The 22,675-nt window shown below is 39.8% G+C and overlaps 1 protein-coding gene across 2 annotated transcripts in view; it reads left to right on the forward strand.

The window, feature by feature from the left end:
* The window catches only part of NYAP2 (neuronal tyrosine-phosphorylated phosphoinositide-3-kinase adaptor 2), a gene marked incomplete at both ends in the record, with an annotated part of 208,201 nt that overhangs the window by 79,240 nt on the left and 106,286 nt on the right, over window positions 1-22,675 (forward strand). For both annotated transcript variants that reach the window (XM_079781824.1, XM_079781825.1), the window contains one exon: window positions 9,357-9,658. In XM_079781824.1, coding sequence (XP_079637950.1) covers window positions 9,357-9,658 — 302 coding nt within the window. The remainder of the gene's footprint in view (window positions 1-9,356; window positions 9,659-22,675) is intronic.

Below are 22,675 nucleotides of genomic sequence, written 5' to 3' on the forward strand. Positions count from 1 at the left end.
TCTATAAGTGTCAACAATAAAGAGAATAGCAACTAAATGAAAGGGGAACTGGAGCACAATATTATTAAATATCACAATCATTCATCAGGTGCTTTAAAAACCTGAGAGTTATTTCTGAACTATTTCAATCATATATTTCTTGATTTATTGGATCAATAAGTACATGTTGGGTGCCCTCTTTGAGCCAAGCATTGTTCTAGCCTTTGTAAATTCAAGACAAACAAGGTCCCATCAAGTTCTGCTCAAATACTTTGTAATATCTCAGTTTCTCTAGATTTCAGCTGTCAGCACACAAATTCTCTTCTCCCTCCTTCTCTCCCTTATCTGATTAAGTCTTACTCATGTTCTGCATCAGCTGGAAAAGCCACTTCCTCCCAGGGGACTTCCCAGAACTTCAGTCTGGTTAGGACTCCTTTGCATCTGCCCCTTACTTCCTCTGAGTGAACATCTGACCACATGGTGCTGAAGTCATGCTGGTTTAATAACCTGCAATTCCCTGAGGACACGGACCACTCTACTTTGGTCAATGACAAAGGGTAGGCACTCATATTTTTGAACAAATAGTGAGTAAATGAATTAAATGCTCCACACAGTTGTTTCACCATAAAAATTATACCTTTCAAAAGGCAAACCAATTTTTATTCTTTAAATTGACATTAAGTTAACCCCTACTGGTGAGGAACTTCAAGGCCATAAAAGTTAATGTTCTGTATTTCTAGTTTCTACTTCTAATTTGAAAAAAGAAAGAGCCACATATGGTTAGCCCAACTCATTTCTAAAACCTTGGCATGTTCTCAAAACATATTCAAAACTTACATCATTTTTAAAGACACAAATAAAATATCTTTTCCCGAACTTCCCTTTCTTTGGTTGAATTTTTGGAAAAGATCTCCCACCATATGAACTTCTATAAACTATATTCTAAGTCGAATCTGAATATCATGATTTGTTTTGAATTTTTCATATACTCTCTCTCCTTTAAGCCATGACACTCCAAGGGGTAGAGGAGTCATATTTATGTATAGAAAAAAGGAATGTCTTAATTTTAGATTCTGAAGTACTATAGATAATAATGTATGTTAATCTTAAAAGCACTTGTCATGTTTCAAGTAAAAATAATTCACTTGAAAATGTTCTAAGAATTTGTTCTAAGCTTAATAAGCATTATATTTCAGTCCTGCCTCTTTAGAACCTTAGAAGTGAATAATAGGATTTTGATAAAGGTTAGAAATATCTCTCAATGCCCCATTCTAACCTCCTCACTTTATTGTTATGACTAAGCATCAAATTAATGGACAGCAGTATCCCCTCAAACTCTAGGTGATAAGTACTTTGTAATAAATAATGGCACATTTGTTTTTCAAACATAACTCCCCAGCCATGATTACCCTGAACCCTAATGTTCATAAAAATCTTGAAGAACCTTGGGGTTTAGACAGAAATAAGCATGACATTCATCCAATTGATTTGCTTAACTTTAGACAATACCCAACTAATGATTATGGCAGAAAAATATGTAATTTGTTCCTTTCCCTTCACTTTCCAGCAAGATCTTTTCCCCCTAAATTGAATTTGGAAGTATAGTGCCTGATAATTACTGTGAAAGCCCTCTTACAGAAATAAGCAAAACACATTTATATTGTTAAAGTATTTTCTTTTCGTAAGTTTCCTAGAGTGGAAACTTACTAAAATGCCTATTTCATAGCTGGGAACAGAAAGATGAAAACTGATACGGAGTTCCCTGGCCAACCAGAAAGGTAGGGAAGGTAAACTAATATTTGTCTAGCTTTTACTTTTACCAGCCACTGTGCTAGGTGCTTTTGAAAGTTTTTTATCTTATTTTAATTTTTTATAACAACCCTGGGAAGTATGGCCTTCATTATAAAAGTAACTGAGGCTCAGAAATGATGTGCCTTTTACCTAAAATTAGTTAGTCAGTGGTGGATTACATATCTCATATTCTTTCTGAGATACCCAATTTTGGGTAAGAATTAAAATGTCCTAGTAAGGAGAAATAACATTCAATGCTTAAGAGTATCAATGTGGCCGAAACCGGTTTGGCTCAGTGGATAGAGCGTCGGCCTGCGGACTCAAGGGTCCCGGGTTCGATTCCGGTTAAGGGCATGTACCTTGGTTGCGGGCACATCCCCAGTAGGGGGTGTGCAAGAGGCAGCTGATCGATGTTTCTCTCTCATCGATGTTTCTAACTCTCTATCCCTCTCTCTTCCTCTCTGTAAAAAATCAATAAAATATATTTTTTAAAAAAAGAGTATCAATGTACAGCTAATGGAGTCTGGGTTCCCTATCTTTGGGACAGTTTTTTTTTACTCTGCTGTTTTGTTTTCTTTATTCTTTCAATAACAGTTCACTACAGCAGCTAATAAAAAGATTTATAAAGTTTCCATTTTAAACACTTGACCTTAAGATGCCAGAAACATCAATAAGAAACCAGACAGGAAATTCATGTCTGAAAAAAAACCTCAGTGTGATAAGATAGTAGGAGCACAAAAGTAGGAAATAGATATCACTGAGGATATGAATTGGTGAAAAGAATGTTTGAGCCTAAGGCAAAAAAATCCACAGATCGTGGCTTTGAATGAGCAAATGGGACTCAGAGAAGCCATTAAGGGTAATGGTGAGTGAACAATTTGGAAGAAAATGTGAACACAGTTTAATTTTACTGGAGCCAAGTTTCCACATCAAAGTGTACTGCATAAGTAAAATTATGTATATTGGGCAAGTGTACAAAGCAGTTAATTATTTTAATTTATAGTGTTAGATAGAAAAAAATATTTTCAAGCAGTTTTTAGTATGATTCATTCATTATTTGCTCTGGATCATTCCTACTCCTTACCTAGCCTCAACTGCATTTTCTGATGTCACTTAGCCAAAATATTTATTTAGTAATTGCTGCATTATATTGGTTTCTTTCAGACTTTTTCCAATGCAAGTGTCAGTAAGCCAAATCATATTTGGCTTCAACAAAATGGAATTTAGGAGTTGACATACTAAAGGGTCCCAGGATTGGCCTAGCTGCAGGCATTACTAGATCCAGCTCTTCTACATTGCCACAGACCTGGTACCACTAGTGTACCTTCCTGGTAGTGAGAGGCATGCAGTGAGTCTGGGCTTCTACACGATGCATGGTGTTCACTGTGTTGGACTGACTTGAAGCATTTGCCAGTCCCTACAATAGTCACGGTGGCCACAGGGGTCTAGTGGTTGATTGACTGGGTCTGAGTAACATACCGGACTAAGAGGAAGAAGGTTGGTCTCCACACAGGCATTTTCATTACCAGGAGTAGGGAGAATGACATTTTGGGAAGCACAAATGATTAATGTCCAGGAAATTCTGTAACTGAGCCTTCTGTCTGTCTCCAAAAATGGACTTACTTCCTTTTTTTTTCATTTTTCCTTCATAAAACAAACATGTTTGAGCATGGATAATGTGCTAGTGACTACTGTAGTGAGCACGAGGACAGGATATCTGCCCTCATGAGGATCAAGGAGAGGTGAACAACCACTTGTACTCATAAAGGCCCCATGGGGATGGAATGAGTGTAAATGTGATGAATTGTATGATGAGTTCCATATGCCAAAATTCATGGCAGATATAATCAATTATGACTCTTAAAAGTCTCACTTTTGGTTGAGGCATATTGCCTGTCAAGATAGGAAAAGGTATAACCAATTAATCTCTTTGCTTTTACTATGTACAATTTTTCAAGAGAATAGATTGCCTTAGCTGGAAATGACACCTAGAAGAGACGAATGTTGAAGGAGAAAGGGGACAAGTTCTAGAGCAGGAGTCCCTTGGGTGGAGTGGGCTGGAGGCATTCACTGGGCAGAACAGGGTCCCTGACATTGGGCCTAATTTATCTGAAGAGGTGGCAAGAGGGAGGCAACACCAAATATAAACTTTTAAAGTCATAAAAAAGTTTTATGAATAAAGTCTAAATATTGATTTCCTTTCATTCATTTATAGTAAAATGCCTAACATGAAAGATTTGAATAGTTAGCAGATGACAGCCATCAACTTGCTCACAGGCAAATTTCATTAACTCCTTTACAGTTGTAGCCTCCGTTTTCCTTTCAGATAGGTATCCATTTACTTCGCAATTAAATGTGCCTGTTCCCTGATACCAGATAAATACTTTTCCTTGAAAAATCAACAGAAAAAATTCCAGGTGGTTCAGAAGTTTGTAGTTAGAAATAGACTGGATTATACATCAATGTCACAGATGGATTTTTGAACTCAGCTTCACAGAATTGTTCCAGAAAAAGCAAATATTCAAGCTAGTAACTACTCCTACATAACCCTTCATTTTATATAAATACTTCCTACTTATGCTTGAAGGAGGATTTCTATCTATCTATCTATCTATCTATCTATCTATCTATCTATCTATCATCTATCTATCTATTACAAGCATGTCAAACTTGTAGCCCGGGGGCTACATGTGGCCCAACAATGAATATTTTTGCAGCCCAGCCAATATAATGGTATATAAGAAATGTTTTAATAAAAATTTTGTAACTTAATTTTTACAATATCCTGTTATACATAATTATTAATGATGAACTACAATGTTTGCTAATGACTGATTACAATAATCGTGTTGCATACATTTCCCTTACGTGCCTTATGTGCAGGTGCACCTTTTCTCTCCACTAATACTAGCAGCAAATACTTTAGCAGCCAACTGCCACATCATTAGTCTTGGACTGACTTATTTGGTGTGTGCAACAGGAAATATTTCACTTTCAGAGAACAAGAAAAATAGGTTTATTTGCATTACACTTATTAATTTGTGCAGTTATTCAGTGTCTGGTAAGTTAATGTTCAAGAAAAAATATTAATTTTTATTAAAATGTTCTATTATTTTATGTTAATGATTACTCATTTATTACAGCTCTTTGTATTCAGTATGTCTCTATCGAAATCAAATGGTAGTAAAAATAAACAAAAAATTGCTGACAATCATCAAACTTCCCAAGATAAATGGGAATTGGAGTATTTTTGCTGTGAAGTAAAAAATAAAATAATCTGCTTGATATGTAATAAAGCTATTAGTGTACCAAAGTTATACATTGAAAATTGAAGATTTTGTGTGTTTTTTGCGGCCCATGTAAACTTAAACCTTGTTTATTTGGCCCATGTTAGCCTTTGAGTTTGACATACTTGATCTATTATCTATCTATCTGGAATGGGATTCTGTTTTTCTGCAACAGTTCTCAAGGAAAACTCTACTATAAAATATTGTCACATTTGCTTCAAAATTACACACAGAAGCTACAGCCTTGTCACTTCAAAAGATGACATCTCACCTTGGTAGCTCACCCTTCTCAGGGGTTGTGTTTTCATCTCTAAAGGGAAATAGTTCTCAGGAAGAGACACACAATTTAATGCTGATGGATTTTCAAGATGACAGCAAGACAAATAACAACCTCTGTTGAATAGCAGTGTCAAAGCATTTTTGAAATACTTGTTTTGTAGCTTTCCTTGTCAGTCCTGATCAACAGGTGCTTTGAAAAACTGAAGTAAGTATTGAAGAAAATTAAGAGAAAATATAAGGAATATATTTGTTTAGATGATCATAATACTTCAAATCAAATGTAGGATTTTGTTTTGATTCTGTGTGCAGTTTTTTGAGGTTACACTTTATGTATACCACACTTTAGAGACATGGTCTTACAATGTAAATGACAATTCCATAAACAAGATTCAGGAGGATAGTATTTAAAAATAAGAATTTTAAAGCAAAAATTATTGACTGCATATTATGTCAGACTCTGTGCTAAGTGGTTGATATACACTTAGTGGCCAGATTATTATGATCTCTGAACGCATAATAATCTGGCCACTCAGTATATATAAATATATATATATATATAATACACTAAAGGCCCAGTGCACGAAATGTGGGCAGGCGGACATCCCTCTTACAATCCAGGACTGCTGGCTCCCAACTGCTCGCCTGCCTGCCTTCCTGATTGCCCCTAACCGCTTCTGCCTGCCAGCCTGATCACCCTCTAACCACTCCCCTGCCAGCCTGATTGATGCCTAACTGCTCCCCTCTCAGCCTGTTTGCCCCTAACTGCCGTCCCCTGCAGGCCTGGTCACCCCTAACTGCCCTCCCCTGCAGGCCTGGTCCCCCCCAACTGCTCTCCACTGCAGGCCTGGGTCCCCCGCAACTGCCCTTCCCTGAAGGCCTGTTCACCCCTAACTTCCCTCCACTGCCGGCCTGGTCACCCCTAACTGCCCTCCCCTGCAGTCTTGATTGCTCCCAACTGCCCTCCCTTGCAGGCCTGGTCCTTCCCAACTGCCCTCCCCTGCTGGCCATCTTGTGGTGGCCATCTTGTGTCCAAATGGAGGCAGGATCTTTGATCACATGGGGGCAGCCATCTTGTGTGTTGGAGTGATGGTCAATCTGCATATTACTCTTTTATTAGATAGGATAGAGGCCTGGTGCATGGGTGGGGGCCAGCTGGTTTTCCCTGAAGGGTGTCCTGGATCAGGCTGGGGGTTCCCTTGGGGTGTGGGGCGGCCTGGGCAAGGGGCCTGTGGTGGTTTGCAGGCCGGCCACACCTCCCGACGACCCAAGCAGAGGCCCTGGTATCTGGGATTTATTTATCTTCTATAATTGAAACTTTGTAGACTGGAGTGGAGCCAAGCCTCCTGCTTGCTCGTGGTGGCAGCCATTTCTGTTGAGATTTATTTATCTTCTATAATTGAAACTTTGTAACCTGGATTGGAGGCCAAGGCAGGCCAGGGCTTCAGAAGCTTGGCTTCCTTCATCGCCGGGGGCAACCTTAGCCTCCTGCTCTTTCCAACTCCATGGCTGCCGCCATTTCTGTTGGGATTTATTTATCTTCTATCATTGAAACTTTGTAGCTTTGAGTGGAGGCCTAGGGCGGCAAGGGAAGGTGGAAAGCTTGGCTTCCTCCATTGCCGGGGAAACCCAAGCCTCCCTCCTGCTCCCTGTGGCTGCAGCCATCTTGGTTGGTTTATTTGCATATTCGCTCGTGATTGGCTTGTGGGCATGGCTTGTGGGTATAGCAGAGGTATGGTCAATTTGCATATTACTCTTTTATTAGATAGGATATATATATATTTTAGAGGCCCAGTGCATGAATTCGTGCATGGCTGGGGTCCAGCCAGCCTGGCCAGGGGGAAGGGACATGGGCAGTTGGCCGGCCTGCCTGCTGTTCTAACTCCAACTCCTGGTTGAGGGGACAATTTGCATATTAGCCTTTTATTATATAGGATATACACTGAGTGGCCAGATTATTACGCATTCAGAGATCTTAATAATCTGGCCACTCAGTGTATAGTATCTCAGGCAAACTTAAGAACAATTCCATGAGGCCAGTCCTACTATTCAATAGATATAGAAATAGTCTTAGGGTTCAGTAGCTAATGTTGCACAGCTGCTCAATGAAGGAACTGAAGATGGAGCCTACAACTCAATGAATCCAGAACTCAATAGCTGTGGTCTGTCCATTAGCCATTAAGTTGGTTAGGTGAGAAGTTTGCAAATATTTTATCTATTACTTCTGGGAAAAACAACCTTATTTTGTGTGTTTTATAATAGAAAAACTAATCAACACAACTAGATCTTCCTACATTGTGTGTGAAAAGCATACTTGTTTAAATTCAGGATTATGAAACATTTTTATATTTATAACATGAGATGTGTCAGGCTTAATCTATCTTCAGTGTTAGAGTCTTACTGCAAAAAGACTCTGCAGCCCCCATACATTTCATTCCAAGCCAAGTATTCCTACAGTGGAGTTGATTCCTCCCTCCCCAACCACCATTTAAATGCTCAGTCTAAAGCCAGAGAATGTCCTATTTTCACACACATTTCTTATTTCTAGGGTCTCCAGTTTGTTTTTAGGCTTTCTGATACATCTTATTTGGTTTCTGAATACCATGGACTGTATGATTGTTCCCAAGCCTGTCAGTTCATGTCCTCTAGAAAGCTGACACCAAGCTATATGGGGTTAAAAGTATGAGAGATTTATTGAGGAGGATGTCTGGGATAGGGAGAAATGCAGAAATAGGTAGAACAAGCCTCAGGCCACGATGCAGGTTTGACAGCTATAAGGAGAGTGGGGTGGAAAATTGATTGGATAGGAAGATCCTCAAAGCAGACCAAGGTATAGTTATGGGAAAGTCTCAGCCAGCCCAATAGGAAAACTTAGACAGAAAGATTGTCCATAGAGGACTCCCACACTGGGCAGAAATAGCCAGGTCCCACAGCACAACATGCTCAGCTATTGGCTAGAAGTCTTCCAGGGAGAGTGCCTTGACTAAAATGCTGCACCAGATTTGAAGACTCTGGTGTTGATGGCTGTCACCTAACTCCTTTCCTTAGAGAAGTTTCTCTCCTGATGGAGATCTGAGCCACCTACTGATGGCTGCCACAACTTACCTCAAGTTCAGCAGATGTTCCTCTCTTACAGGTTGGGGAGCAGCTTCTTCATGGTTTCCAAGAGACTCTTCCTGAGGGGAGCCATACAAGGGGACAGCTAGTGTGATAGACTATAGCTCTCATCACTACAATTTATATGGGGGCTGTGGTTGAAACTCACTCTCACCCTCTGCTAACACCTCTGCTGGGCTCACTTGGTGGTGAGGCTCATTCCTCTTTCATGAGAGGTTGAAACCCCTAGTAACCAAAACCTCTCAGGCCAGGGTTGCTGCATATGATGTTTCAAAATAACAATTGGGCAAGAGACTATCAAGAGGGGTTCCACACATATTTATCTCTGCCCCGTCATGTGGCAGCAGCCCTGCCTCCTCCTGCTGACTGGGTCAATGATCTCTTCCACACGGACACTCATCTTGTTGCCTGCTGGCCACTATACAAAGGAAGTTTAAACTGCCAAGGGGGCAGCGATAGCTGGTTGTTCAATGGGACCCTTGCTGTGTCTCCTAGAAAGTGTGTGATCCATTTGGGGACAAGGACCTCTAACCCTGTGAGCTCAGACTAATGGGGACAAGAAATACAAAGTCCCCTGATGAGTCATTCATTCCTCAACTGCTATACTGGTATTTGGTCTCCTACCTGTAAGAGGATCATGCAACCCCACATATTGTTATGTAACCTGCAGTGCTTTCTTGTTGGAGGAGAATATATCCCCACTCCATTGACATCAAGCTTAGAGGTAAGATTCTTTTTAGCCAATGGAATGTGATTGAAAGGTGATATGCTACATTTGAGTAGAAGCATTAACAGACACTGTGTAGTTCGGTGAGTCCTGTTCTCTGTCTGCCCCAAAAACATATCCCATATGGCATATCCTGGCTCAGTTTCTTTCCATGGATTGAGGTCTGCTTTCTTTTACAGCATAGGTGGAGAAGGAGGGCGAGGCCACGAAGGAAGTTACGCGGGCAAACATTTCCGCATGGGATTCATGACGATGCCTGCTCCTCAGGACCGACTTCCCCATCCTTGCTCCAGTGGCTTCTCCGTGAGGTCACAGTCCCTGCACTCGGTGGGGGGCACAGATGATGACCGCAGTTGTGGCTCCCGAAGACAACCACCCCCCAAGCCCAAGCGAGACCCGAGCACCAAGCTGAGCACCTCATCGGAGACAGTCAACAGCGCAGCCACCAGTAAGAGCGGGAAAGCCCCTGAGCGCTCTGAAGGTAACACACCCCTCACCCACTTCACCTAGAAAAAGATTTCAGGCAACAGGTCACTGATGAGCATCTGCCTTCCTCCCTGGTCCATCTCCCTCAGGTCCCAGAAAGGAAGAATCCAGGGGGAGGGGAGGCTATTTATTGAGATGATGTCAAAAGACAAACAGATAAGGATATTTGATTTATTGGAAAGGAAAGGCAATATGTGTTTTCTTACCCCCTTAAAGCTTTGCATTATTAGGAAATTATTTTGCCTAGAAATATACATGAAATGTATAGTGTCTTGTGCTTATAAGTATTATTTATATGACTAAAGAAGTACTATGTGACTGTTAGGATAACTTAAAATGCAGAAAAATATAAAGAAAGAAAAAAATGTAGTCGTTTTTAAAAATAATTATTTTTTACATTTTGGTGTACTTCCTTCCAGTGAATGTGTGTATGTGTGTGTGTGTGTGTGTGTGTGTGTGTGTGTGTGTGTGTGTATTTCAATGTCTATATTTTTCCTCATTATAAAACACATAAATCAAATATATCTCAGCCTCCTATCTGGTTTATGAATATAAATTAGGTCAGGCTACCCCCAGATCTGTTCAGCTCTTTAGTCCTCACTTGAGTCAATAAGTCTTGGTTTTCATGAGTTTTTTCCTGACAGGCCCTTGATGGGGGAGTGGTCTCTAGTGTGCTTAGATGGAAGCCCATTTAGATTTTTGTATATAAGTTGTGGAAAACACTTTAAGGTTCCCAGTGCTGCCAGCGACCAGCTTGAGAGCATGGTAGTGCCAGGCTCTGTCGCCTTCCTCCCACCCTGTTTGTCCCTGACATTGTCCACAGTATCCCCCAGCACACCGGGTTTCACAGTGGTTTGCTGCAGAGTGGAAGCCAGGGGGTCCTTTCCTCAACTGCGCAGATTTCTTTGTCACCTAGGCTCCCCAGTCCCTCACGGAATCTCCCTCTTTTTCTGGTCTAACCTTTCCACGGAAGCTCAAACCTAGTCCATGAGATGGGGTGCCCATTAGGCATGTGCTATGTTTTCCATTACTCTCATCTCCCCTTATTGGTGCCCAAGTGCCTGTTTAACCAAAAAACCAAAGCTTCAGTGCATACTGAAAAATACAAATAAATACCTAGAGATGAAGCTAACCCCTTCGTTCTACTTGGAAAATCTCCATTTATGCTCAGTGTTTCCTATACCCATATATGCAAAAATATATCATGAATAGGTATATGTGTGTGAGAGTACAGATAGAATAACATGTATGTGTATGTGTATTTACAAAATTAAAATCATTGTGCATAGAGTGCTTGTATTTTCACTTACTCTCTTGTGACTATTTTGCATGGCATTCAGTTTGTTAAGAAACACCATCTTTAAGAAGAGAAATGTATATCATAGTATTTTATTTAATCATCACCTCCTTGATGAATACTTATTTGGTTTCAGTTTGGTTTGCTATGATGAAAAGCACAGCAATGATTGTGTATGTCTGTGCCTATGTAACTATTTTTTTCTGCTGCTTTAGAGTATTTGATTTTTTCCTCATGATTCAAGGTCATTAGTATGTCCTTTAACTTTTAACACACTGGTGCTTTTAGAAACAATTTAAGTCTTTGGTTTACTTGTCGATACACCAAAGGGCTTTGGAACATATTAAATATTGTTCTCAGGTTTTATCTGATACTGACACATGGTTTCTTTCATTTCTCTTTGTTTTCTATGATCTGGTTTTCAGAGGTTACTTCTCTCCTGCTTTTCTTGCCAGAAAACTATATCATCAATTACATTAGGTTGTTTGCCAAAGAAGTTTACTGATTTAGAAGAGAGGTCTTTGAATGAAGAGGGCCTGATCATAATCTAGAATGATTCAAGAATAAAAGGGAATAAAAAGTCAGCCAAAGGGGAGGGGAGAGATGACACAGACAAGGAAAACAGCCAGTAAGGGGCTATTATCAAGCAGTATAATGCTCCATAAACATTCCTGGAAGCAGTGTCAAATACACACTTCAGAATAGACCCCTCAGGGCAGGGTATTCATAGTGAAAACAAGCTGAGAGTCAGGATGATTTCCCCTAGAAGAAACATTAGAGTCCCGATTCATTTGTCTTAAAAAATAGAACTGACTACCATTCATTTGGGATGCATTCCAGTAAATAACTCCTGAGATAGAGAAGCTCCTAATTCTTTCAGATCCCTTCAGCATCTAAGGACCTAGGGTTCCAAATAACTAGTTATCAAACAGAACAGAGGCTCCGTTACCTTAATTTCTTCAAAGGACACAATGACAGCAGCAGCAAACACTTAAGTTAGACTTGGAAACTACTGGGTGGGCAGTGAGGTTTATTAAATGCTAGGCCCAACTTCAACAACTGTCTTCAAACAGAGCTCTAAATATAGGCGGAAGAGCCTTCAGCTGTAGTGTGTCTTTAAGGATACTCAGTGGACCAGATGGACTGTTAGAATCTGGTGCAGAAAAGGTCTATTTCTATAGAAGAGTGATTCTCAATGCAAATTTCACCTTCTCTTCAGAACACTTAATAAGAAGGAAATTGCAAAAGTGGATACGTTCAATCTCTTCTTTCAAGTCATGACTTCTATAACAACAGAAATCAAGGCTCAGTTCAGAGATGGGAAAAAGTCTTGAGTCCAAATGAATGCATTCATATGTGTGTACTCAAAGCCAAAATTATATAAATATGTAGATTGTTCTTTTATGAATTCTCAGTTCTTTATAATCATGAGTTAACTGGAGTTCATTACCGAGCATGTTTTCTTTAAAATTTTTCTGGCTATCAAAATTATAACAAAGATGAAAAGTGACTTTTACAAATCTTAGTCTGTCTTTTCATTTTACATTAAATGTCAGCAAAGTCAAAATATTGATTCAGTGGCATTAGAATGATTTCCATGGTTACCGGATCCTATTTAAGTAAGGGATTATGACTTCCCTGTGGATAAAAGTTAAAAAGAAATGGACTCGTAGCAAAACAGCTTTTCAGAGTAAGAAAAAAAAATGGTGTAATGAACACAACCAAAATAAAAGTCACATACCAAGAAAGGTATAATTTATTTTTTTTTAAATGTAATCTTGCCACATTAAAAATAAACATTTACAACTCTATTTTGGGAACATTTACAATAATATCTTTTGAAATTATATATAATACAGTAGAGAAGATAAACGGGTCATGATTTCCCTTTTCCATTGCCTCCATGTGGTGCTTGCTTAGTTTTAGGGGTTCCGGTTGTGCCTAGACTTGTGATCCGTAGAACTATGAGCTGGTGAGGAATATTGATGTTTAAGCTGCCATGTTGTGACCACTTGTTAAGGAGGAGTGGGAAGTAATCCATTTTACCAAGTTGTGGGGTGAAATACATGAGCAAAAATAAATAAATAAGAAGTGAACATAACGATGGACCCTCAAAAAATGCTGACCACTAGGCCTTTCCAGTATCTGCTTAGCACTTTCTGAATTTGTTTGGATCTTTTCCTGAAAGGAGCCTTCCTTTCTCATCAATGTTTTTTGTTCTTTCAAAGGGCTCAGCATTGGCTTTTTGGGTCGCTATTTGAGTGGCTCATGTAGATGACTGCAATGTGTCTGCTCTGGGTCCTTTTTCACATCCCAAGTGGCAGTTGTATTTCCTCGGATGTGCTCAAGCAGTGCGCAAAGCCCCGTTCAGCACTGCACTAATAAAACACAAAGAGAGTGGAAAACAAGCTCTGCCAGTCTTCATAGTTTGGGCATTTGGTAGTATTCTAATGTGCGTTCTTGTTTGTTTTATGGGAAAGGTGGGCGATTATCATCGAAGGCCCACATTCCTGGGTTTCTCTTTCCAGGTTGACAGAATCAGAAGCCGCCAGGCTTCCTAGAGTCAAAGCCATCTGTCAAAGCAGGCGCTGCTCAGATGGAGACAGAGTTGCACATCTACCCTGTGTGATCTTTTTCTAAACGTACCCTGAGGCCTATGAATGAAACAGTTTGTAAGTCAAATCATGATGCAACACATCTCCCAGACCTTGCCGTGACTGTTGATTCTAGTCCAAAAACTACCCTGCCTCATTACTGGCTTCTGTTAAGTGGCTGGGTTTGACCTCACTTATCTCAGTGTTTAAATTCATAAGAGGATTTATGTCCAAGTTGTTGGCTCAGATGGATATTTCCATGAGAAACCAATAAACCCCAAATTTTCTGAGCGTCTGTTGTGATCAAGGCATTGCTTTGGATGGTGTTCAATTGCTGTGCAACAAATTAACACAAATGTAGTCCCTTAAAATACCACATTTTTATTATCTCACAGTTTCTCTGAGTGAAGAGTCTTCCTAGGGTTGCCCAAGGCTGTGGTCCAAGTGCTGGCTGGGGCTGGGTCAGGGTCTTTCCCATGCTCACCTGCTTGTTGGCAGAATTCATGTCCCTGAGGTTGTGGAATACATGATAGCTTGCTTCTTCAAGGACAAAAGGAGAGAGACTCTCTCCCTTGGCTTTGCTCCCTCCAAGGAAGGCCTGGGTCTTCTTTTAAAATAGCTTGTCCAGGATAACCTGCCTTTTGATGAGCTCAGAGTCAACAGATTAGGAAACTTAATTATAACTGGAAAATCCCTTCACCTTTTTTCCATAGACTGTAACTTAATCACAGGAGAAAAATACCATCATATTCACAGTTCTACTTGCACTCAAGGAGAGAGATTTATAAAAGTCCCCGAGGGTGGGACTCTAGTGGACCAGCCTCAAAATCTGCCCACTCAGATACAAAGGAGATGTACATATTGCTTTCCTAGAAACTATTCAACTATGTGATTGAATATTTCAGAAGTCAATTGGTGGAAAGTAAATTAGCAATGCAAGAAATATATTATAATTCAATAGAATAATATAAATATCACAAGCCAATCTAAATAATAGGTAAACAAATAGGGCAATCTATAATGCCCCTCTCTTGTTCTCCCTTCGACTTTTTTCCCCCCATCTAAATGAAGTCACTTCTGCTGCAAAATGCCTGTATTAGTTTATTGAGTTGAAAGTGGGAATTTTGCTTGTTTGTTTCAGCTTACCTACGAGACATGAGAAAATACATTCCTTAGTCCAGCAGCCATACGCCAAAGAACTCCTAGAACATAAAGATCCAAGTAAAATATTGACATCAAAATGGTGCAAATATTTAAAATTATAGGATACATAAATAAATGTCTGCCTATTTGATACTTGCTGTGAACATTCCTAGTTTGTGATTCTCTTGTGGACCTAGTGGGCTAGCTTGACCCAGCACAGTTTCTGTTCCCTGAAACACCTGGTGGATGTGGGCTAGATAATGTACAGCAGCCTTGATATCTATCACTATAGTGCTCCCCAGTGCTTTGGCCTGTGGATTTACCCAGAATCCAATGATTGTTGGGATTGGTAATAATGATTTATACTAAGTACCTCTACCTGCCTGTTGAGTAGCATGTTGATGACAAATAAAGATGAGACCACATGTTCCCAAGTTATGCAACTTCTGAATTGCAGTAGCACATCAATTTCCACTTATGGAGGAATGAGCATCAGAAAGCCTGGGTCTGCAAATGGAGTGAAAGTTACTACTGTAACCTCATTGCAACTTTTCCATGGTCTCTGTTTTTGTCTAGCCCCAAGCTTGGATAGGGATTTATCCATGCAATTTATACTAAAGCACTAAGGACTAATGTAGTAAATTATTACATTACTAATATTTTGTAAGGAAAATGGAGGAAATTAGTTGACTGCCTGCTTTTCTTACATACCCTCTTCCTCATTTACTTCTCTACAAAGCCCTTGCCTTTCCTCTATTTCTTTTGACTTCAATCTGGCCCCTAAACACGCTATTTTACAAATGAGTCTTTCAGGAGACTAATTGATACAAAGAGTTAATGCACTTTCAAGCATCTTTAATGCAGAAAGAAGTTCAGGCATTTGAAGAGCTTAGAGGAAAAGCACGGTGATTTATGATCCTCAGAGAGCTAGTGCACCGGCCATCCATCCATCACCGCAGTCCTGGCTTTGTTTACAATACAGTAACCGCTCTGAATGATTTAAAAGATGAGAGGGTTGTCTGCTTGCTCTTAGGTTTGTAAAACCTCATACTATATTTCTTCCATTGCTTTACATTTCCGAATCCTAGGAGGACACAAATTAATTATGGGTGGTGGCAAAGAATACTGTTGACCGGCTGTGATGTGTTATTGGGTAACTTTTAGTTTATCCTCGTGCTATAAATCACACAATGTTCAGCTTATGCCATTTAATAAGGTTTAAAATCCAAGTTTCTCAATTAAGACAATAGAGAGCTGAGGTTTCTTTCCTTAAATGATTTTTGGAAGTTAGCTTTAATCTTCCTTATTTTTCTATATTTCTGAGTTTCCCTAAGCCAACTCTGCCATAGTCCCAGCCAGGTATATTCTCCTGGATTAATTCTGTTTTACTATTCTACAGGCATCCAGCTTCTGAGCAGCATTTCACTCTACCTCCTATAATACTGTGTAAAGCCATTTTTTAAGGCAGAGTGACTGCATGTGTACATAAATCTTGCCTTTAATTGACCTCGATGAAGCATACACTTATTGCAGAATGAGTGCTTTCATTTTATGGCCCTGTGTCTGCACTGACAGCTTTTATAATACGTATTGCTTTCTGTGACTTTTCCTCTTAAGTGGGAAGGCAGTGATTTAAGGCAAGCTCTTCTTAATTTTTTTTTCTATTAATATTGCTGCCAGAAGAACACAAGTGGGAATCCTTCATTGTTTGTGAGAGTGGGGTTCTAGAGGTGCTGCTGAAGTAAGAATTTTCAGAAGCCCCCATGGAAGGATGAGAGGTGGTAGAAGATTTTATTGGCATGGAGTTACATTCCTCAGTTTCCAATGTCCTATTCACCCCAAGCCAGTCCTAAAAGAGGAGCAGCAGGAAGTTCAGCAAAGCCAGAAACAAGGCCAGTGTCCAGAGCTTCCATTCCATGTTGTGGCATGGTGAAGTATCCAAACTATTTAAAGTCCATTAGTCCATGTGTGGAGTCCAGCAGGGACCTGTGCCATGTGGGCACAGGGAAGTGCACCCCCCTGCCACAGGAGAGCCAGGAACCCGGAATGCCAGAGGGAGGAGAGAGAGAGAGAGAGAGAGAGAGAGAGAGAGAGAGAGAGAGAGAACTTCTATTGTTTGGAAGTTTAAATATTTAGGTTTTTCGTGCTTACAGTGGCCATATCCATCCTAGCCACTAATTTGTTCCCAGGTATGACTAGCAGGCAGACAGGTAGGCACCACCCCAGTTACTCAAACCTTTACTGGGCATGCGAATGAATTGTCCTTGTCCAGTCCCTTCCCCCATCAATCAGCGGGAAACAGACTTAGAGAGTGTGTACTGCAGCTTTTTGGCAAAGCTATATAAATGGCATGCCTCTATCTAGTCTTCCCTTTCCTCCTTTCCTGTTAAATAATAACTGGGTTATCCAATGACATCAATAAGAATCCAATTAAGTTGATTATATGGAGCAGAACATGGGAACTCATCACCCTTTGGAAATATCTGCTTTCTGACAACTTCATCCAATGAGAACATCTGAAAACGAAGGAGTATATAAAAGAGCTTAGCAGAGCTAAAATCCTTCTTCTTGTACTTCTTAAGGCTCAGTGAATTTTACAGAATATCAATTTCAGGAATTGTTTTTCTTTTAGCTTGCTGGAAAACCACCCTCTGTGGTGCTAGGGCAAAGTGTTCACAGTAGTTTCTCATCACAGGTAGTTCGCGGCAAGACCACCCTTGGATGGAGGGTTGCTGAAGGCAGCGGATGGCTTTTGGGGGTTTTCGGAGCCAAGTGCTAGAGAAGCCATATTCTCTGCAGAGCTGGACATGAGGAAGCCGCCTGCTCAGCAGGAGCTTGGCTAGTGAGCCGCTGGAGCTGGGAAGTAAAACCCTTTTTCACCACAATGCCTCTCCAGTCTCCTCCACTGACAAAGCTCAGCATTGTGCTAGATGACCCAAGAGAAAATATTTAAAGGACCTAGATGCCTTGTCATTATCATGATAACAGGATGAATTTAGGGTCAACTGGTAACTTGCACAGACAGTAAGGAGGTGAGGATGTGACTTAGGTGGATATCTTGACATAGAGTGTTCCAAGTGGAGAAAATAGTTTTCCAAGAACAGCAAAGTCCCAAAGGCAGGAAGTGCATAGTAAGGAGTTCTGTGTCAGGGGGCATTGTGGGTAAAAAAAGGACCAGAGCAGAAAATTAGGTCAGGGTTGACAAAGAAGATGAGAGACCCTGTAGGACCTTCCTTGTAGTCCATCCTAGGGCTTTATATCCTAGGGAGCCATTGTGAGGGGTGGGGAAGAAAGAAGAGTGGCATTATACATTGTGGTGACTGTGGTGAGGATAGACTCAGAGAGGTCAGATATAGATTCAGGGAGACCATTCAGGCAGCTACTGCAGTATTTCAGACGAGAGATGATTGCTTACACCAAGGTTGCTCAGATGAAGATAGAAGCAGAATTGGTGAGAAAAAGTCAGAAAAGTATTACCTTTTCAGTTTGAGCAGTTACTCATAATACCACTTTTAGTCCTTTCTTATGAGACATAGCTATAGTGATATAGATATATAGATATAGACAGAGACATATATATATATATTTAGAATATACATGTCTCATCTGTGAAAACTTATCTGTGAGAAAAGGATCCTAGCACTCTTTATAGATTAAAACTCATTAAATGTGTGCTGTTGATTACATTGACTTTTTTTTTTATTGCAATCTGGAGAATTGTAAGCCACGAATGAGTTTTAGTGAAAGATCTATAGATCCCTAAATTATAAACATAGCACCCACAGCTATTTCATCAAATAAATAAATGGAAAAGGTTGTATTTAATTTCCATGTTTCCAAAACTCAACTCTAGTATAGAATGTATATGAAATAAAGGTCCCCCTTTCCAGAGTACCCCAATTACTCAGCTTGCCCTATAGACCTGGACCAGTCCAGCCTTGCTTCTCCCTCTCAGCCCAGGCTCTGCCCACAGCCAGGGACTCAGTATCCGCTCCTACCTTCCAAATACATCCTTCCTTGCCCCTTGCCATTGCGCACAGTCTTACTTGTGCTGAAATGCTGCTCTTGGAAAACTTCTCATATTCTTCACATTCTTGCTCCAACCCTCCTTGAGTGGAGATGTAGCCAACTCCTCCTAAGCCTGTGCTTTTCCAGAATTAAGCATTCTTTCTATATGCTCTCTTCCATAGTAGGTTGCCACACTTGATACTGCTATTTTTTGGGATATTTTTGGTAAGACTATATTTTCCTTTAAGCTGTGTATTCTTAAAGGTCTTACTCTTTATATCCTTTCTAAATTTCCTGAAACATGCTATGTTTAATAAATATATATTGAAGTTGACCTTTATTTATTTGGAAATAAAGCTGCAGAGAGTAATACTATGTTTACTCATTAGAGATACATTAATAATAGTTGAGATCATTCGTATAAACTGGATTTCACCATTGTGTACCAAATTAAATCTGTTACCAGTAATTATTTATTCTACTGGAATGTTTATTGAATTAGGGAGAATTTTTTCACAATATTTGATACTATCTGTAACATTTCCAACCCCAATAGGTACAATAAAGTACACACTTTATCAATACTTCCTAAAACTTTTCCAAATGAAGCATAATTATTTTCCTTTAACTCTTGTACTTCCAGAGACTATCACACGAGATTGTCTCTATCACACTAGATAGGTGAAATTGTCTATGATTCTTAGTCTTTTCCTAGAATTTCCTCAGTGAAATATGATATGTGAAAGGTACATATAGTTTTTTAATACTTGAGTTGTCACCAAATGTGCTTAAAATAAAAATATCTGTTTATTAGGTGATATACCTTAATACTATATTACATAATACTCATGTTTCTCTGAAGAGTTGGGATTTTACTGGGGATGTCAAGTTCCCTGAAACTCTAAAATTATGCAAAAGAGGAGCAAAACAAGAATGTTGAGCCCTTCCAGGTGTTTCTCAGTGGTTAGAGCCTTGGCCTGCAAACTGAAGAGTCTTGGGTTTGATTCCCAACCAAAGGCATGTACCTGGATTGCAGGTTTGATCCCCAGCCTCAGTCGGGGTGTGTTTGGGAGGTAACCAATCAACATGTCTCTCTCATAGTGATGTTTCTCTCTCTCTCTCCCCTCACCTCCTCACCCCCTCTCCCTCCTTTCCACTAATCAATGGAAAAAATATCCTTGGGTGAGGATTAAAAAAAAATAAAAGAATGTTGAGAGAAAGAAATAAAGTGGGTTTTATAACCATGTTCTGTGGAAACACTGAGGAGACAGTAACTTGGAGACATCTGTGTGCTGGGTCAGCTCAGCCAAGGGTTCGGTGAGCCTGGGGGGGCGCGGGCGTGGAGAAGGATTTAGAAAAGAAGACAAAGAGAATAAGCTGGGTCTAGGTGGATCTCCTATGCCTGGCTGAGGCCACAGAGAGAGATCCAGACGGCAAGCTGAGCCTTTATTTTATAGCCAGAGGTAAACAAGGTACTGGTCACCATAGTTACAATGTTATTGTGAATTTCACTTGTTTTGGCAGCACTTGCTGCACCTCCCACAGCCCATTAGCTACCCAGATAGGATTTAGGAGGTGTCTTAAGGTCAAGTCTAATTATGCTAAGAAGGCTGTGCCCTCTAAGCTGGGACTTGTTTGTGGCTTTGCCAACAGGTCAGTCCAAGGCTCAACCCTATAGCCTCTCCCTACACATCTGACAAGGAAAAATCAAAGTCTGCAGCTCTACAAGATGTCTACATTAGAAAGTGCTTCTGAAAACATTTATTTAAAACCTGAGAACTCTTCTTCTAAGGGATAATTGTGAATTAACTTGTTTGGTTATCTTCAATAAGGCGAATGAGATTTTGAATGGTTCCTGTAATTAAAGCAAAATGTCTCATAACTCTGCTATTTGAAATAATTTTTTTCCCCGTTTCTTAGAATGGTACCTGAATCCTAACTGTTTGCATATGGGCATGTTTGATCTGGTCTTTACTATACCATTTTTTTCCAGTTGTATTGTAATTAACCATTCACGTGTCTATTTTCCAACTCTGAGCAGTGAACTCCTGTAAAACAAAAATATTACTCTAATGTATGTTTGGTGCTAGTAAATGCTCAATTAAATGTTTATTTAAAGAACAAATAAGAGAATCAAATATAACTCCTATGCTTCTAGATTGAACAAGTGAATATCTAATGGAGTCATGATATGGGAAAGATTGGGAGAGAACTGAGTTTCACATTGTTACACTTGAGATGCTTAGCAGGTATTTCGGCAGAGATAAAAAGTAAACAATGGTATATAGTCCTCTGGAGAATGAGTTAGTGACATAGATTTGGATGTCATTATAATAAACATGTCATTAGCCAATAAAGTAGGTAAAATCACCTTACAAGAGAAAGCAGAGGAAGATCAGAGCGTCTAGAAACAACCCTTTAATTTACCTCAATGAAGCATAAGCATATTGCAGAAAGAGTAACTCAGATTAAGTCAAGTATAAGTGAAGAAGTAAAGATGAGAAACTGAGAGAAAGTAACCAGTAAGTTAGGAGGAAAACATGAGATACTTTAAAAGTCAAGAGAAAAAGATATAGTGATGAATGGTGAAAAGTTATTGAGAGTTTAACTAGATTGAGGGCAGAAATGTGCCTATTTGATCTGGCAATATAGAGGTCATTGGTGATCAGGACAATAATTTGGTGGAGGTAGAAGCCAAATTGAAGGGGGATTGAAGAAAAAACAGACTATAAGGAAATGGAGATATGGCAAATGTAATTTTTGAGATGTTTAGCTGGGGGGTGGGAGTGGCCGGGGAGAGGTGAATGGGGGAAAATGGAGACATATGTAATACTTTAATCAATAAAAAAAATGTTAAAAAGTAGTAGAGAAACAGGGTGGTAATTGGAAGGAGATGAGGCCTACGGTAAGGTATGTAGGTACATACTTTTGTGAATTACAATTGTAAAAAGAACTTATAGTATCCTGATGAGAAAGATCCAGAAGAGAGGGAAAGACTGATGATGATGATGATGATGATGATGATGATGATATAAATGACCAAAGGAGAAAAGTCCCTGCCAAACTGACAGAGATTTAAAGCTCATCTTGGCATTTGATAAGATTAGGGCTTTTTCTTCTGTGCTCAAAGAAAAGTAAATGAAGAAATTGGTATAAAATCTGGTTTATGTCTTAATTTGATCATAAGAAAATGAAGAAACTTCTCTCTAGTGGTGTTCCAGTTTTCTGTGGCTATGTAACAAACCACCCTATGACTATGTGGCTTAACAATGATTTATCATTTCTCAATGTTGTGGGGTTTGACTGGACTCAGCTGGGTAGTTTTTCTCATGCTGCTGTATTCAGCTGGGAGCTTGGCTGGAAGACGGTCTTTCAACCTCCAGGGTCTCCCTTCATGTGAGTTCTCATGACTCAGTAGTCTATCTCTGCAACATGGCAGCTGGCTGCCAAAGGCATGCATTTCCAAAAGGACACACCTAATATTCAAGTATTTATCAATCATATGCTTATGTTGTCCTTCCTAATATCCCCATTGGCCAAGCAAGTCACATAATAAAAACCAGAGTCAGTGTGAGAGAGGCTCTACAAAGTCATGCATGCCAGGAAGAAAAGTGCATGGGGGTGGGAAGGATGAGGGCGGGTACTAAAGTAACTATTATAGGTTGCTTTTATTTTCTAAAACAAAGCATGTTCTCTCTTAAAATTTGGCTGGGGAAAAATAATACAAGAAGTCAGATTGCCATTATGGGCATTGAAAAGACAATATTTTGTGGCACTGTTGAGTGCCTGTGTGAGCTGTATTCATGAACATAATAGAAATAACAAAAATATCCTATTTTTATGATTTGGTGTGATATTCTTCAGCAGCTCTTCAGTGCATCCAGGAAGCAGATAGATTGGCAAGGTCATTTACAAATGTCTAAATCTGTTTGGGAGAAAGCATGTAGACAGCAGAAAAGTGACACTGTCT

Source organism: Cnephaeus nilssonii (assembly GCF_951640355.1).
Source record: "Cnephaeus nilssonii genome assembly, chromosome: 10".
Taxonomy (NCBI): Eukaryota; Metazoa; Chordata; class Mammalia; order Chiroptera; family Vespertilionidae; genus Cnephaeus; species Cnephaeus nilssonii.